At 41.6% G+C, this 18540-nt stretch overlaps 1 protein-coding gene across 6 annotated transcripts in view; it reads left to right on the top strand.

The window, feature by feature from the left end:
- inpp4b (inositol polyphosphate-4-phosphatase type II B) overlaps positions 1–18540 on the top strand; it is a 138481-nt gene that overhangs the window by 100255 nt on the left and 19686 nt on the right. For all 6 annotated transcript variants that reach the window (XM_069666285.1, XM_069666289.1, XM_069666283.1 and 3 more), the window contains 3 exons: positions 6694–6877; positions 14106–14438; positions 15063–15201. In XM_069666285.1, the coding sequence (XP_069522386.1) occupies positions 6694–6877; positions 14106–14438; positions 15063–15201 (656 nt within the window). The remainder of the gene's footprint in view (positions 1–6693; positions 6878–14105; positions 14439–15062; positions 15202–18540) is intronic.

Genomic DNA, 18540 nt, shown 5'->3' with positions numbered 1-18540 from the left:
TGAATTTCCTGTGTCAAAGAGCAGGTACAAAGCGCAGTCAGCGCAGTACAGCGTGCATATTGTGCCGAGGGAGCGCCGGCACACCTTCGGTATTTTCATGGCTGGAGGCGCGTGGAGCACCCAGGGTGTGCATGGAAATGAGGTGGGATTAAGAGGAATCCATTATCATACATTATCAGAGAGTGTGCGGAGGTCTGACATCAGTTCCTTCTAAAAGCATTGCCTCCCTCACTGATGTGCTGACGTCATCTAATGCAGTCTGGAGGAGCTTTACCTAAGAAGCTAGGAGGGGGAGAGCCGCACGGGCAAATGCAGTCTAGCTCAAACAACCTCCAAGGCCTGATGAGTTCAGTTGTTGTTGTTTCTGATCATCCAACAGGCTTTATTGTCTTTTTCTGATGCTGAACAAGTTAATTTGGCATCAGAAATGGTTGCATTCACAAAGCTTACATGCATCAATATTGTCACTGCTGGCACGCTGGGAACAAAACCATTTTTCTACGCTGCCTGTGTAAACTAAAGATTACCGTTATGAAACTGGATGTGAGCCACAAATGTGGTAATTTACACCATTCTTAAATGTAACCAGTGAAGCTATCTGTTCCCGTCATGAGATTACTCTACTGTTCTTCATCATGCTGTTCATCACAGCCACAGGTCAGTATTTATTGGATTATTTGTCTTCAGGAGGGAGCACTCAGCAGTGTGCACTGCATGAAATGTTAAGCCGTGTAGATCCGGCACAGTGGATGGAAAACAAACCTGCCATCTTCAGATCGCTTTGTAGTGAGTTAATCAGCTCTTTGTGGGAGAGTAGCTGATAAAAATTTCATATTGGACACACAAAACATGAATGAATTATTTACACTTCACTGTTGACTCTGAGCAAGCAGGTGGCTGTGGCTCTAAGTAGAGCTGCACGATTATGACTATGGATGTCTGATTGACGCTGGACAAGGACGGGGAGTAGCGATGTTATTCCTCGTGACCTTCACACACTCATCATGCTGCACTTTGTTTTTCAGCTGGTTTAACAAGTTAGTTGTGTTGCTTTAGGGCGCAGACACAGGTTTCATGCATTTTATTTTGTCTTGCTTAACATCGCTTGCTCTAAAAGCTGAAAGACCTCCAAACAACCGATGACAGGTTGTTACGGGAGACCAGCTCTACGTCTTCTGTTCCAGACATATGACTTTTGTTTCTCCCGACCGTCTCTGTTGCCACCGCAAAGGTAGGCCCTCATGCCATGACATGCCAGCTCCCCCAAAAGTGAAGCCAAAACCTCTCGATGGCCCCCCTGGGGGAGTGGCTGTTACTTTCGGGAGCGCTTGATTTGATAAGCAGGAAAGATTTCCACGGGCGGAGCATCGATTTTAAACATCAATGTCGCGATCAATGATGTTTATTCAATCGTTGGAAGCCAGTCGTGATTGGGATTAATATTCGATTGTGCAGCCCTAGCTCTATGTAGGTAGGCTGGTAACTATTAAGATAACATGGTTTGGAGTCTGCACAAATAAGCCTCTTCATCTATTGTAGCTCCACTTTGAGATCATTTAAGTTACCGTAAAGTTCAGTATATAAGACGCACTTTTTTTTTTCATCTAAAAAGTGGGCTGCGTCCTATATACCGGCAGAACCAATATACCAGTATAAAATTCACAGAGGTCTGTTATTGTGTTACGGTATTTTACCCAGACGATGGCTGCTATCCGGTTGTTAAGTGGTGACTCCACATCTCCACATTAAACTGTGTCCGGTTCCAAGTCGCTTCGTCTCCTATTTACAATATGCCGCAGTGCTGTTTCTATCGCTACGAGGAAATCTAACTTGGCTGTTGCTAACGCTTCATCACGGACATGCACCGTCATGATCGGCATTGCAGCCGCCGTCCTCACAACAATCAACGTTCCCGTAGGCTGCCAGCTACCGCTAGCTACAGCACCGGTAGCTAGCAGGATTGCAAACTCGACATGGCGAAAACAGATGGTAGGCTGTAATTTGTGTGTGTGTTAAATGAAAATAAATAAATAAAATGTACACACATTTTTCTTATTAATAAATAGCTATAGAAAACCTTTTTCCCCTCTGGGATTTCCCCCAGAAACAGACTGCAATATATATTCCAGTGCGACTTATATTCCAGATTTTACGGTATATACAATTTGTTGACAAATTAGAAATCTCTCCTGCACAAATGTAGGAGTTTTCTTCTCTGTAAGTATAACAACAGTCTTTATTTCATCATTGCCTTTGACCTTGTGCGTCATTATTGTTGAAACACTCCAACGGCAGCCTTCTACACCGATGTGTACTTAGTGTGTTTTATTCACTAGTTTGTCCGTTTTGTATGAAAAACCATGAAAACCAGTTCACTTGAAATGCTCTATAGTGCATGTATGAAATGTAACCTAACGAGTCTCTCAGGACTGCGGTGCACGCACATAAATATTCATAAATAACATGCAGACTTAAAAGTTTACGCAGTCACTGGACAAATGGCTCACTACACATTATAAATATCAAAGAGGTTATTATGCAGTAGACAATAAAAGAAAGCCCTGGTGTAAAAACCAATCCACTATCGCTTCTCTTGTTAAAAGAAATCTGCAAATTATATACACTCCAACACAAACAGCCATCTAATCTTTTCCTTTATTTTCAAGGGATTTTCCACTTTCGTTCTGATCATTACAGATAATACAGCGCTACAAGGCAAAGGCAAACACTCTGAATGGTGTGATCAAATGGCAGCTGTATAAGAACACGATTTAACTTAAAGAAATTCATTTAGATTCCAACATGAAATAGGTCCAGCATGAAACGATCAAGAAAATAACAAGTTCTTCAGGGAGCTCCTTTAATCAAAAGTAAAGGCTTTCAGAAGAAGGAGGCCTTCTGTGGGTTCAGGTGTGCTGTGAGTCAGCTTCAGGCGAAGTCCTGCCAACGGTGGGAGGATTTTTTCTCTTGTACTCATTTATTAATGTCATGCACTCCAATGACACCACGAGTTATGGCATCAGACGTTACCTCAGGGGTCAATCACCACCTCCCTGACATTCAGCCAAAGAAAACTCCACAAAGGGACTATTTTTTTGCAGGGTTGTTGGATTATATTAGAATCTAATGAAACAGTTTTAATATATAGAGTTGTTCATGGCATCGGTATCTGCCTCCGATACCGCCAAAAATTTGGAATCAGATCTCACGAGTACGCCAGTCAACGTACCAAACTAATACCAGAACCAGTTAGTCCTCCTGAAAAAAACACCTGGTTTCAGGTGAATTATCATTTGATAATAACAAACATAAACAGTGTAGTGCAAGCAAAAACTAAAGTGTTAGTCAAAGTTAGCAAAAATGTCAACAATCAGTCTTTTCCGCCAATATTGTGTATATATTTTTAATTCATTATTTTTTTTAACCAATTTGAAACTTCCAAAAATCGATTTTTATAAAGGTTTTTTTATTTCATCCTCAGTACATTTTCACCACCAGCCAGTTCGTGCATGCATTGTTTGTCGTGCGCCCTGGCTACTCAGTCGCGCTGCTAACGTTAGCTAGCTCTCTGCGTTACAGTTACAGTTAAAGTAATTGAAAATTCACAACAAGTACTAAACATCTTGAATGTTGAACACAATTTCCTGGGCTTTAATGTCATATAATAATTTACCACTGCGGTTTTTTTAGCACACAGCAGACTGGAGTAAATCCTGAAATAAGCACCCCTTTGTAACAAATAGGGAAGTGATTATGAATTGGGAATCTGTTTTGGATCGAATGTTGACCTTAAGAATTGAAATTGAATCGAATAGTGAGATATTGAAAGATTCACACCCTTACACACTAGTATCAGAGGAGTACTTGATATCGGGTCGGATCGGGAAGGAAGGTTAGCATCAGAATATCTCCACTTTCATAAACCCAGTGTGCCATCAGGCATGGAAAACATACCTGAGGCTTAAAGAGACAAACAGTTCCTGGTGTGCTTCATCCCCTTTGGCCTTTCATCAACTTTCCTTTCACAGATTTTCGCTCTAATATCTCGGCATGTCCTGCTGTCTTGCTAGCTCCTTTCGGACTGACAGCAATGCTGATGAGGCAATTAAAGTTCCTCGCCTTCGCCAGCCTTAGAGGGGATCAATTCCGTCCTCTAGCATCAGGTGGCAGGTCCCAGCATTCATTATTGCCTGCATATGCTCCCTAATGGGATTGGATTTGTACTTATGAGTCAACAGGGCTGTTATTGAATCTCACTCGCAGAACCAATTGTCCTCTTCCAACAACTTCCTCCTTTGCCTCCTCTCTGGTGTATCTCTGCTGTTGCAGCCCTGTAGGATTTTTTCTCTTTAGTTCTGCGTAATGTAATAAGACGAATGTAAGCTCACAGAGGATGAAAGGGGTTTTACAGACTTTACTTTGTTGCAGGAGATTATTCAATTATGCTCCTCTCTGTGGCTGAGGTCTTAGCATTTGAAGGTACGGTTAAAGGAGAGGGGATAACAGAAGTTTGCAAGCAGAAATGGTGGTGGTCTGTCTCTCTCTCTCTCTCCCTCTCTCGTAGTGATTCCTTTGATTAGCTTTGAACTTGTGGGTGGTTGTCCTCCAGGGAGCTCATTAGCTGTAATGACAAGGCCAAGATTTTAAAGCCAGTCAAAGACATAGTTAGTGGCTAGCACCTACAGCGGTTCGCCTAATTTCCTAAGGCCTTCAGATTTCCAGGATTATTGATACATCAGGTAGAGCTGTTTGACACAGGGGGACTTTAAAGAAGCACTTTCTTTCCCTCGCTGTGAAGTATTGTGAGCGCTGCAGAGAATTCTGTATTAATGCAGCCCTTTGTATTTGCCCCTCCCTTCCCCTATCTCTCTCTCTCTCTTTCCGTCTCTCTTATGTCAGTTATGCCCCAGGATCTGGCTCTGGGCTCTGGCCTACATTGAGGCTTGCAGAGCTGACTCTAAACTAGCTGCGAGGGTTGCAAATGACTGCCTCGCTCCACGCTGCATCTGATGGCAGGAAGTCAGCGGAAACTCATTGAAAGTCACTGGAACTTCACCCGCGGAGAATGTTTGATTGGAGTGATTTGCCCTGAATCTATGAGCTGACAAGAGGTGTTTTTGTCTGAGATTAAATAGCTCCCTAGAAATGAAAAAGGGATTAATTATTCATAAAGAGAAAATTGGGTTGACATTGGACTGCAGGTTCGATTTGACAGGTCAGGCTGGGTACCTGGAAAGTGTCGATTGCAGAGCATTTTCTAGACGGCAAAAGTAGCAACACATAATGGAATGAGCTGAGAAAATTAGTGCTCCATAACAAAATGCTTAAACCTGTTATTTGTGTGTTTGTCATTACATGACCTCAACAAAATGAATAGCTGTTCGACAATGATGAATAACCGCTCGACAACATGTTTATGATCAGATGAGAAAGGAGTTGTTCTGAGGCTTACTACTGTTGTAAAATAACATTTTTTGAGTCCCTGTCCTTAAAATCCATTCTGTGTGTGTTTAATTTTATCTTTGTAGTCAGTATCTGAGTTACACCTGTGATGCAAGGTCAATACAATTAGGTGCAATTGCTAGCGGTTAGGGGAGGTTACGCTTATTATTCACAGCGTGATGCTCTGGCTTAACGTAGGTGTTGTGTGTGAGGTTTAGAGCTGCCACAGTTTAGTGCACAAAGCAACCAGGTTTATTGCATCATCTGCTCCACAGAAAGCAAAGGCATGGAGAAAATATATTTCGAAATCAGCAATGCTTTTTTTTCCCAACAGCAGAAAAGAAAAGCACTAACAGACAGACTCTCTCTATTTTGCTAGTTTTTGCCAGCACTTAATTTACTTTCCTTTACGTTGCTTTACGTTACTTTACTGTGCTTTACTTTACGTTTCTTTGCGTTGCGTTACTTTACTTTACTTTATGTTGCTTTGCTTTAGTTGCTTTACTTTACGTTACGTTGCTTTGCTGTACTTTACGTTGCTTTACTGTACTTCACATTGCTTTACTTTACTGCATTTAATTTGACTTTACTTTACTGGGCATTGTGTTGCGTTGCTTTACTTTACGTTACGTTGCTTTACGTTACTTTATGTTGCTTTGCTTTAGTTGCTTTATTTTACGTTACTTTATGTTGCTTTACTTTACTTTACGTTGCTTTGCTGTACTTTACGTTGTTTGCTTTGCTTTACGTTGCTTTACTTTACTTTATATTGCTTTGTTTACTTTACATTACTTTACTTTACGTTGCTTTACTTTACTTTATTTAACGTTGCTTTACTTCACGTTGCTTTACTTCACGTTGCTTTACTTTACGTTGCTGTACGTTGTTTTAATTTACTTTACTTTACTTTACTTTACGTTGTTTTACTTTGCGTTAGTTTACTTTACTTCACAGTGCTATACTTTAATTTACGTTGCTTTGCTTTACTTTATTTATTTCACACAAAATTTAAAAAATACAAACCATGTGAAGAAAATATTAAACACATGTGTGGGTGTGGTAGAAAAATACAGAAATACATATACAACATAATACAAGCACACAGAATTACCTAAATATCAGTTTTCAAAAAACTTCACATATGAAAATATGAATTTTACTAACAGCCCTGTTTCTAACCTATGACCATGAAACAGCAGTGAGATCTGTCACAGCTAACCCTAATGCATGTGTTTTTGTCCTTCACTACAGCTTCAGCACTGCCTACCAGTGCATCTACTACTCTCCAGAGCACACAGCCAAAGCTCAGGAGGTCCTCAGCACCATGAGCCTCCTCCAGCCCCTCATCACAAGCTTAGCAGACCAGCTCCTCACAGCGGCACAGGAGCACTCTTCGTCTGGACTGAGGGATGCACTCAAGAATCTTTCTGACAAGGTGAGGCAGCCCCCAAAAAACCCTCCACCAACCCTCACTTCTGTCTAAGCTGTCCCTTTATTCCTCTTGACCCCAATACTGAAGCCTTTTAGATCTAACTTCAACTGCTGCGAGCTGCTTCAGAACCAAATTCCTCTTTAAATAACTTCATTATTTGCTTAGGGGTTCTGCCTCTGAGCCTATAACTAGCTCCGACCACTATTCAGGTGAATGTATTGACTGCGACAATCCAAATGATTACCCCCTTAGAGGAGTTATTCTGTGACTTCGTACCCGCGCCTGTAATATTGATTTACTTGTTTATCTGCACACAAAACCACAAAATGTATAAATTCTCAAACTACATTCAAATCCAGCTGTTGCTTCGACACAGTTGAACACACACACATGCACAAACTAAAGAGACAACCTGAGGAAAAATCCATAAGTCATCATAAAAATGCCAAACTAACAAAAGTGAACAGCAACATGGAGGTTTATGGAGTTGAGGCATTTTTATCAGTATAATTAATGAATTACATCTGGTGCTGTCAGATTGCAATCTGTTGTGGGAGAGATTGTTTTTGCCACAGAGGAATAGAGCGCAATCAGCCCGCTTAATTGGTACATTCGCTCTGTCACCACTTCCTCTCATCCTTGATTAGACACGCACACAGTGGCCAAGTAAACCCCTGGCCTGGTCAGCACTCGCAGGGCTGCTCTCTGATTAAAATCTCAAGCTGTGTCTGTGTGTGTGTGTGTGTGTGTGTGCGTGTGGTTTCGGGGCAGTGGAGGTGTGAAACTGTGTGTGGGTTTGTGTGTGTGTTTAAAAAGCTGATGTAAAGGGACATCACTTTCTTCAAACATCAAAGCCTGCAGTCGTGAACAACAGGGCACATTTCTATCAACATTTCTTCCTCAGCATCTGGTTATCCATCACGACACACACACACACACAATCAATCAATATTTTAATATATATAGCAAGAAATCACTACAAAAGTTTCTCATTACTAGCTCTGGACCATTCTCTTTGTAATATGTCTAGGTTTGCATACGGTTGATCTTACTTGTTCAAGCATGCTAACACACGTGAGCATTTTTCCGTTAAAAAAGACGTTTAAAAGACGACCATGGCCACCGTTGAAAAGACGTTCAAACCTGGTTCAAAAGTGAAAGTTTTTTTCACTGACATCGGCAGGAAATCTGCTTCTGTCACAAGAATTATCGCACGTTCACACACATATTAACGGCAGTTTTCAAGTTGCATCCAACATACCGTATATTTAGCAGCTAAAATGATTGTAAAAGTGAGCAGTGCACCACTGTCACCAACGCAAATATTATTTCAAACACGAGTGGAGTTGGATTCAATCTCACAAGAGCTGCATTCAAAATGAGTTTGTTGAACTGCCGCTGCAAAAATTAAATACACACACATCCCCCAGTGGGTGCTAGATCCAAAACAATCAAGTATTTAAAAAATATATAAAAAGATCCACATACCACTTGTAAAGGCATTTGTGAGTCGCCATCTTAAATACATACAGACATCCACATGATAAGATACAGCTGACATCCATAATTAATTAAGTAACACATGAGATCATTTTTTGATTATCATACGAATGTATTGCACACAAAAAATCTACCCTGAGAAAAAGTAGAACACGTACCACAAAAGCGTACCTGTCGTGCCTATACACAGACAATGTTCAATGACGATCTAGTTGTAGTTCTCTTAGGACACATTCCATGGAACCCCACAAAAAGACGTGCGTGTCATGTGTACCCACAGAAAAAACAAGAAAAGTCTCACAAAAGTTAGTACTCCCGAAGAGGGATTCGAGCTGCATAGCTGTCATATAGTACTATCTGTAAGAGGCGCCTCTAACATCAACTGTAATGGATTTAAATAGGGAGGTCCGCAAACACCATATATATATAGGCAGTGTTTGTGTGTTTTCTGGGTTGCTAGTTTAGCTCAATTGGTAGAGCAGGTGCCCCATGTATAGAGGCTACAGTCCTGAATGCACTAATAGCAGTTCTCCTGGTATGCTGATCATTTGGTGATCATGTCATCCCCCACTTTACTCCCCATATTTCCTGTCTCTCTTAAGCTGTCCTATAAATAAAGGCAAAAGCAAAAAAAAAAGTGTTTCCTGACACGTTAATGTCGTAACCGTAACTGATTTTGACCCGTCATCAACCAAATTTCAACGTAGAAATCCCGGTTGGTGCTCACTGGGAGGTCGAGATTAGTCACTTTTATGAATCACAGATTAATCTCTAAGCACTTACAGAAATATTTGGGAAATGTATCCTGGCAGGAAATAGATGAGAAGATAATTATCAGACTCTTTTCTTTCATTTTATATAAAGGCCTAGCTTGCAGCCAGTTAGCTTAGCTTTAGCGTTAAGACTGGTATCATGAGAAAACCGATAGCTTCAGTCTAGATATAATAAAATCTGCCCAGCAGAACCTCTCAATCTCAATAATTGACATTTTAAAGCCTGTCTGTTCAATCTGTGAAAAAATCACTGTGTAAAAACTGTTTCTCCTTGTCTCCACTTTTTGCGTTAAGCTAAGCTAACTGACTGTTAGCTAACGCCTTTGTCTTTGTTGTGAGAGTTAGAAAATAAGCTCTTAGAATACCCTTCCTCTGGCTGTAGGAATTGTAACGGCCATATTTCACTATTTTCTTAATATTTGTAGATAAGCACTAAATTTCAGGGGGACTTGGGAATTAACAGAGGAAAGAAATACACACACTACATCAAAAACAATCCATACTTAGATTTAAGGTCAGGCAGATTTTTGATATCTTTCTTACAGCCATATAAATAAAGGCAGGTGCGTTTGAGAAGGTGTCTCTGGAGTGTGTTTGAAGTCTCTCCAGTAAAGACATTCAGTCACACCTACACAGAATCTGGGAAACATGAGACACCTGCAGAGAAATCAGGGGGATGTAAGAAGCTTTTTTTTATCAAGAACTCGCTGCCTCTTTCTTGTTCCTTTTTTTGGTTCAGACCACCTGACTCAAAGCATGATGTGGTTTTTTTATTCTTTATTTCTTTTTCCTGGGCCAGTCTGCCTGGTGTTGGACACGTCAGATGTGCTTTTGCTTCATATATATGATGATGTGTCTGTTGATGATGATGATAATTTCACTTTGATGATAATCACGGTGAAAGGGCAACACATCTCCTCTCCTCCTTCCAGCTGTGTCCGAAGATCTATCTCCGCTGTAAGGGTAACCTGGGCAGTGCTTGATCGTCTTTGCATGATTGTGTTCAATTATATATTGTGTGGAGGTCGTACACGCATGGTGAGTAAGTGTCCTTACAGCCAAATGCTGCTGGAATCTGACCAGCTCTATCCGTTCAGCCTCCCCTCATCCCTCATGTGAAGATGCATCGAGTAAAAACAGCTCTATTTTTACCTCATGCGCCTCATCCTGCAGGGTAAATCAGGGTGAATAGATTCCTTCAGTTTTCTCCTTTTATAGATCAAACGTAACTTATTTTTTTCGCAGCTGGACTCCACAGAGGCTCGTTCTGACTTGCACTTCTGCTCAGTCAGAGTCTTATCAGCAGATATATTGAAGAAAGAGAGCAACAGTAATTCTCCCGAGGGATTTTTTTCGGCGGTTCAGATCACTAAAACAGGTGGGTGTGGGTGAGCTACACTAAGGAGTAGTTTTCAGGTGATGGAGCAGAGTTGCATTGGCTTAGCCTCGGTAAGAAAATAAAACTGCAATGCTTTTCCTTTTCCTAAAAGAGTGCACCTCTTATTTTCAGTTTGAACACAATATCTATACGTCTCCTGCAGTAAAGTGTACCATTACAGTGTCTCCTGATCTGAGAGCATACAAGCTCTGTTTTTGGCTTAATATTCAGGAGTAAGAAGCTTTGATTTGTTATATAACCAATTCCCTTTTACCCACAAGAAGCTGCACGAAGTTCATCGTACAGGAAATAAGTTCGGCATCATAAAAAGTTACTGTATGAACACTTGCATAGTCAAACACATGCGATCTGTGACCCTGCGGTTAAGAAGTGCAAATATGTCCCAGATTGTTTTAAACACAGTGTGTGGTTTTGTTCACTCGTCTCAGGGGAAATGATGAATAATACATGCTCTCATAGATTGCAAATTAACACCGAGGTCAGATAAGCAGGGTTCAATTTGAATATGAATTTACATGTTGAATTCCCAGTGCCTGTGAAGTGTTTCGGTTGCTGACTCAAGCATGGCCCTTCCTTTTTTTTTTGTTTAGTCATTTGGACATTTTTATCTTAAAGTGATGTTTACTTCTTTGTGTGCATCACAGATTAGTGTTCCAGCAGAAATGCTCCTTCTCAGGCAATTACACATGTAGTCTTATCTATAGATTTCAGCTCTCACATCACTGACTTACAGTAATGGAACTCATTTAGATCCATGCAGGGCAATTAAAATGGATATGAATTAAACACAGTGGTGTTTTCAGTGTAGTCATAATTTGCTTCTGCTGCTCAAACATTGATCAAATGGGCCATTTCGTGTGGATAGCAGTCTTTATCATATTTTTTAAATGAAGAGCAGAACAGTTACGCTGAGATGGTAGAGTGTATTGTTATCTTAATGACTGAATCAGGCTGTAGATGCAGGAAGTGTCCGCTCAGTCTCGTTTTAAGATATATAAAATGTTCTGCTTGAAATAATAAATTGTGTCTGATATGTTTTGCTGCAAAATATGTTTAATTACCTCGTAAAAATCCTTCCAAGGCATCTCCTCCTTCTCCCTCATTAAAAACTCCTGCATCTGCATAGGCCCCGCCCACTATGTACTCATTTCTCCTTCCGGAAAATTACAGCCGAAAACAAAACACGTCTCCGCCATCGCTTAGAGGCAACTTGTAGAAACTTTGCTAGCTTGAAATGTGGTAATTAGTAGTAGTAACGTTAACGTGAGTAGTCAGTGGTGAGTTTGCAAAAATTACGCTGATGGTGACAGCTGGCTCGCGCGTCTCCGAAGTGGTTGCCATAGGTTTCACATAATGATATGCATAGCATCACCCTGTCCATTAACGGGATTGGCTCCTTAGGTTTGTGACATCTCAAACCTGCCAATCTGAAAACGTGTTGTTCAGCCTGTCCTTGGTACACTGCAGTTTAAAAGCAGACAGGCCCAGCCATGGAGATGACTGCTTATGTTGTCCCTGATATGTTTTAAAATGAAAAACACCACATGGAGATGTTTACAAGGTTAATCACTTGATTTTCACTGGAGGGGGGCTTTAAGTCAGAATGATTGAAGTTTAAGGGCCTGTGTCCACTAAAGGCAGCTTTTGCACTGGCAGCTCTTATTTTTTTACACTAAACTAACACAGTTCAGCGATTTCAGCGCTCAGTGTCCTAGGCTCAAAAACGCCCTGTTTATGTCGCTGCGCTCACAGCGCTCGCATTTGAAAATAGTTCAACTTTTGGAACACCGCAGCACTTGTCAATGTCACTTCTCCTTCAACAACCAATCCAAATTTAGAAGGAGCGAGACTTCTGATATCAACTTTGTCAACAACAATGGCGGAGGAGAAGCTAATCCTTTGGTTTTTGCGAGGGTACAATTTCCAGGTGTAGAGCGATTTCTTTCCATTGTTTTTCTATATTCTTTGTGAAATGGCTTTGAATAACAGCAGTTAAGCATACAGAGAAACATGTCGGTAAGAAGCACTCTGAAATTGACATTGTGGGAGCTGCCAGAGCAAAAACCACTGTTAGTGGACACAGGCCCTAACGGTCTCCAGAATCTGACTCAAGGTTCGGTTAGCGTTGCACGGACACTGCTGGTACACATCCTTCAGATGATTACTTTTTTTCTTTTACACTGTGAGTCCATTTCAGAGTATGTGCTTATTCACTTTCACTTCAGTAAACAAGTTCAATCAGTCTCTTTTCATACAGGTATCTGTGCATCTTGAGTACAGAACGTGTACACGTCAGCAGAAGAACAAGTGCTTAACATGACAGAAAGGATCTTCTTTGATGAACGTACAAAGCTTCCCTTCAACAGAGTGCGTCACAATTCTTCTGTAGCTCGAATCCCTTTTGAAAGTTATTCCCGCCATGGAGGTCACGACCTAACATAAAGACAAACAAGAGATGTCAAGATAAGATTATAATAGAGGAGAAAAACAACATCAATGCTGCACTAATGATGTTTCTAACACCTTTTCAAGCTTATGGCTTTTTTCTTATATTATTCTTTGTAGATAATTATGCAAACAGCACGATCAGACACGTGACAAACTGCTGATAGGTCATTTACACATGTTGTAAAGAGTCCCGAGTTGACATTGCTTTATTTAAAGGTGTTTGTTACATCCTTGACTCAGGCCTGTCCACACAAACACACAGAAATGAATGCCAGTAGTGTAAGGCAGGCATATGAATGACATGAAGCCAGAGGGGTGGGCCGTCACAGGGTCAAAAGCCAGAAAAAGTTCAGCATGGCTTCTGTTCAGCATCCACATAAAGCATCTATAGTCATAGGACAGGACTGGCCTGGGGTTCTTTTCCACAGTTATCCGCTTCTTTGCTGACTAAGCCTTCTCCTCTACTTCTGGCAGCCTCAACAAGCCCACTATTCAGTCGACATCAGAGAGGCGGGAGCAGGAAAAGGGTGTTTGTGCAGCGAGTATACTGTATGCTTATAATGACCTCGCATGTTTTTTTTTTTCATTGAAGGCCAGCCCCCGTGTTTTATCAGACTGCATTTTGCTGCGGTAATAAAATTGCTTATTGCAGTGCTAACTCAATTACACTGGAGAGCCTTTATCATTTTTTACACAGTGGCAGCAGCGACGTGAGGCTCCTTGGAGTCGGGATCATCATCATCTTACAGTAGCTGGTGAATTTGAGATCAAAGGAGGTGTTCTCCTCGGAGAAACTGGCTGGAGGAGGAGTAATTGAATTGTTTGTTGTTTGTTGCTGTTTTTGTTGCTCACCGGCTGTGCTGCGGTGATGGAGAGCAGCATCTTTACGGTGAAGGAAGGTGTTTATTTTCCTCGTTTCTTTTCGCTTCGCCTGTAAATAGCAACCTTCTTTCAACAGTGTTTTTTTCTTCCACCCACTCACCTCGCCAATGTGACAATTTCTCCTCTAAATCTCTCACTTCCTCCGTCTCTTTTGCTTTTTCAACGTCCTAAATTTTCATTTGTTTTGCTGTCCCGCAATAACTTTTTCCAATCTCTCTTTCTCTCTCAGACAGAGCAATTTGTTCACACACTTAAGGATGAATTGGTGAAGAGTGCGCTGCTCGCTCTGCACGCGGCGAGGCCCGGGTACGTTTCCAAGAACCAGAAGCAGACTCCGGTGCAGGGAGGCCAACATCAAGGCCACATCCAGCAGAGCAATGAGCAGAATCAGAGCCCAGTGCAGGGACTGCCAGGCCACAGTCCAGCCACGCCGGCCACTGAGAGCACAGTGATGTGTAATAATGTGGAAGGATTACAAACCACGGCTGGAGGAGAAGGTGCGCCTTTGTCGACGAAGCATGACTCCATACCGCACCACAAAGAGTACGACGAGGAGGAATGGGTGAGTTTGGCAAAGTTATAAAGAAGTCTTGTTAGAATTTGATTATTTTTTTTATTTAATGTGACAAATTGTTATTTTTACTGCTGTACTCATGGTAGAGGAGTCACACATGGAGGTAACTATTACTGTATAACAAATTTTAGAATTTTTCTGGCAAATAATCTCAAGTTTTTAAAGCATTCGTCCTGACAAACAGCTGAGTATTTGGTGGTATCCTTAGCTGAGTCAAAGCCACGCTGCTTCTTTTCACTGAAGTTTGTGTCTGCTGGTTTGTTTGTTTGTTTGTGAGGACAGCGTCTGTCTCGCTGACAGCAGGCGATATCACGATTTCTGCAAACCAATGCCTAATTACCCCTCAAAATATTCCTCACTGTTTTAGCATGTTGAAACCGTATTTTTCAAGAAACCAAGACAAAAATTCACAATCTAAATTTTAAATACACACACACACAGAAAACAGAAAGCGTCCATTCGTCTTTCAAAAGTTGGAGCGCAGAATAAGAAGCTGGAAACAATGGTTTTGGTTTGCCTCTGTATCACTATTCAAAACAGGGCTAGAAAAAGACAGAGGTGTGTGATCACTGAAGCTGTTCTGACTGCTGATTGTGTCCTCGGCTCTTTCAGGACAGGGTGTGGGCAAACGTGGCCAAATGTCTCAACTGTGTCATCGCCATGGTGGATAAACTCCAGGACGAAGACAACAACAAGCAGGAGCCGGTCCCCGAGCAGCAGCTCGCTGATGTCATCACCTCACACAACCCCGGTAAATTACTGTTTTTGTGAAGCACAAACGTCCAGTGGATTTTGCACAATTGGCACTTTTGCAGGTGGCTTACCAACAGTTGGAGACCTTTCCTATTATTATTACAAGTCACGTGACCTGATGTTGGCTATTCAGTGTTTTAATTTGCAGTCCTCTCCAGCCAGTGAGAAAACATTACTCACCTGTCGTAATTAATTAAAGGGGGGTTATTATGCTAATTTCAAGCTTCATATTTCATTCTGTGATACCTGTGGAGTAGCTTAGCATAATTTACAGTTAAAAAGACACTTATCATTTTTCTCACACTGGTGCTCTGTGCAGGCCTCTGCCTGAAACGACTCAGTCAGCTCTGTCCCTCTAAGAAACTCCGCCCCTACAAGCCCACTTTCTTCTGATTGGCCAGCTCGCCGAAGCCTCCTGAGGCTGCACTTTGTGACTTCACAAAGTGCAGCGTTTAGAAAAAACTGTGTGAAACCTGGCGTTCACAGCAGCCTGCAGCCTGAGCCGAGAAGCCTGGGCATTACTGCAACATACTTTTACCTACAGATTTGAAACTTCAGCCACGTTTAGTCTGGACATCCAACATTGTAAAGTTAAATATATGTCTTAAAATGTGAAACAGCATAATACCCCCTCTTTAATAAGACAAGATCAGAACCAGTAGTGGGTTAGTATGTTGGTCAAAACAGTCTGTTGCACCCTGACCATTTGTTCACCTGAAGATGGATATTTAAAGAAAAAAACGTAATTATGTTCCCTTTTACTCCTTTCCCACCAAAATTAGAGCGTTGACGCAGGTTTTTAAGACCCGGGAAGACCCACTAATAAATGCTGATTGTCTCTTTTCCCATTGCCAGTGGAGTATATTCTTTTCGGTCTCTTTTTTGCTGCATCACCGTCTGACGTCACAAATACGCCGGAAACAGGGTTCTTCCCCCGGATCAGAAGAAGCTCTCTCACCTCACTGTCTTGCCAAAGAAGCCTCGGGATTACTCCAACATACTTTTACCTACAGATTTGAAACTTCACCCACATTTAGTCTGGACATCCAACACTATAACATTTTATATATATGTCTTATATAAGTGTAAAACCACTTTTTCCATATTTAATTATGATATTATTTCAGCTATTAAATCAGCTTCTTAAATAGTTGTTGTTTGAATCTGTATTTTTAAGATCTTAAGTTCAGTATAAACATGTTTCAGATCAGAGCCAGAAGCCTGCCTAATGCTAAAGATGCCTAAAAATCACTTCATTTCATACACAGCTTTCGGATAAACAACTCTTTTAGATGAACCTTGCTCCCTGCGGAGAGTGATCCGAACAGCTTTGCAGCTTTAGGGCTGAGAGATATCGTAAAAAAAATAAAATAAATTATGCTACAACAGGTGGCACCACAAGGACCTTGTTGTAGCTTTTGGCATGATTAATCCCAAAATTGGTATAAACTCGCTTCATATGTGGTAATTAAAGCTGTTAAATGAAAAATCTGCGGTATCTGCAGACAACCTGCTGTGTGTCAAACGGCTCTGAGTCAGTGAGGATTTAGACATCACACTTCTTCCTCCTATTTGTTTGTTAAAGTAAAAAAACACCAACTTAACTTTAAAATATAGTAAATAAATACAGTTTATGATTAATCCCTGTTTACTGAGAATGTATCTTTCCTTTTAAATGTGTTCGCTGCAGTTTTACAGATACTTTAATGCATCAGAGACTCCTGTTTCCGTTACAAATCAACTACAGCTAATTTTAGCATGTAAACACACAGCAACACTAAATCAGATCTGTTTTCAGTGTGAGGGAAACAAACAGAACCGTCAGTGTTTTACAGTGTGTCCGCAGGCTCAGATGAAAGAAGCGAGAACGTCCAATCCCGAGGCTCCCTGTTGTTTAAGCATCAGAAAAAGAGACAGTGAAAGTGATGCCAGAGAAGTGGATGAAAGCAACATTTGATATGCAGAGCCTTTCACTGCTGACCGCAAGCTGCTGCCCAGTCTTCCCTTACATCCAATGAAATCCTGCCTCAAGCTTGAGTCCAGACAAGTGCCCAGTCTGCTCCGACTGCCAACTGGCACGCAGAGCAGAGGCATTAGTCTGACCAGGCGACAAGGAGAGGCTCTGTGTGTGTGTGTGTGTGTGTGTGTGTGTGTGTGTGTGTGTGTGTGTGTGTGTGTGTGTGTGTGTGTGTGTGTGTGTGTGTGTGTGAGAGAGTGTGTCACAGGCCAATGCACACTCAGGCTTCTGTGCAAGTGTTGGTGCCTTTGTATCATTTCGTGCCTGCGTGTGCACGTGTGTCTGTGTGCGTCTGGCAGGTGACAACAAAGCCATTCGCCCGCTGTTCTGTGAGAGAGATAAGCTCGACCCCCACCTCCCCGAGAAACCTTTATGAAGACGATGAACAGGCGCCGAGCAAGCGGTCATCTGCTTGGATAAATACAAACATGGACAGAATAATGAGAGGGGCTTTATCTGCTGGAGGAGATTGGTGAAGCCCGGGCGTTTGATGACAAGGCGTAGTGGGGGTTTGGGTGTTTGGACAGGTGGGGTAGTGAAGAAATTACAGCTGGAGGTCTGTTTCCTCCTCCTCTGTGCAGAGGCGGTATTTGCAGAATGAGATAAGACATGACTTCTCTGACAAGGCAAGGGCGAGGAGGATGTGCTGTACATTCGTGGTCATATCAAACGCTGCTTGTTTGTTTTGTGTGTGTGCGCGTGCGTGCATGTGTGTGTGTCCCCATCACCACACAAGAACTTCTCAATATGTTGAAGTAGAACAGATTGCTTGGTGGGATATCTCATCTGGCTGATAACTTAACCAACACTGCCCCCTGTTGGCTACTGAGGAGATCAGACTGAAACATAATAAGACGGCATGAAATCACACTTTGTAGCTGTGTCCCGACTCCTACATACTATTTCTAAGCAGGTTTTGAGTGTGCAGCGTAACACATTTGAGTCCACTCAAAGAGGTCAGTGTGCATACTGAATGTGTGCCTATGTTCACAAGGACTCACAATGGAATACACAAGATGGAATAGGACATAATCAGAACAGCTAAAGCCTGAGATTACTTTCGGATCAGTGTATTATGACAGTATTTTAGTTAGTGTTAAACCTAGTGAATTTCAAACTGCTGTGATACAGTCTTAATTTAGCACTGATGCCTCCATGTGACCTTCAAATCGAACCAGACTATCAGTGAGAATGTTGACGTCTCTATAAAGGTAATTGTAATGCCTGCAACTACAAATAGGGTCAGATTTCAAAGAGGCGATTTACAGCCAGCAGAGCAAAGAGCCCTTGTTCCAATCAATCTATCAAAATAGTTTGCTC

Source organism: Semicossyphus pulcher, unplaced genomic scaffold (genome assembly GCF_022749685.1).
Source record: "Semicossyphus pulcher isolate SPU_LCO1_2020_fin unplaced genomic scaffold, fSemPul1.0.p SCAF_17, whole genome shotgun sequence".
NCBI classification, from domain to species: domain Eukaryota; kingdom Metazoa; phylum Chordata; class Actinopteri; order Labriformes; family Labridae; genus Semicossyphus; species Semicossyphus pulcher.
This window is presented reverse-complemented; position numbering and strand designations above follow the sequence as displayed.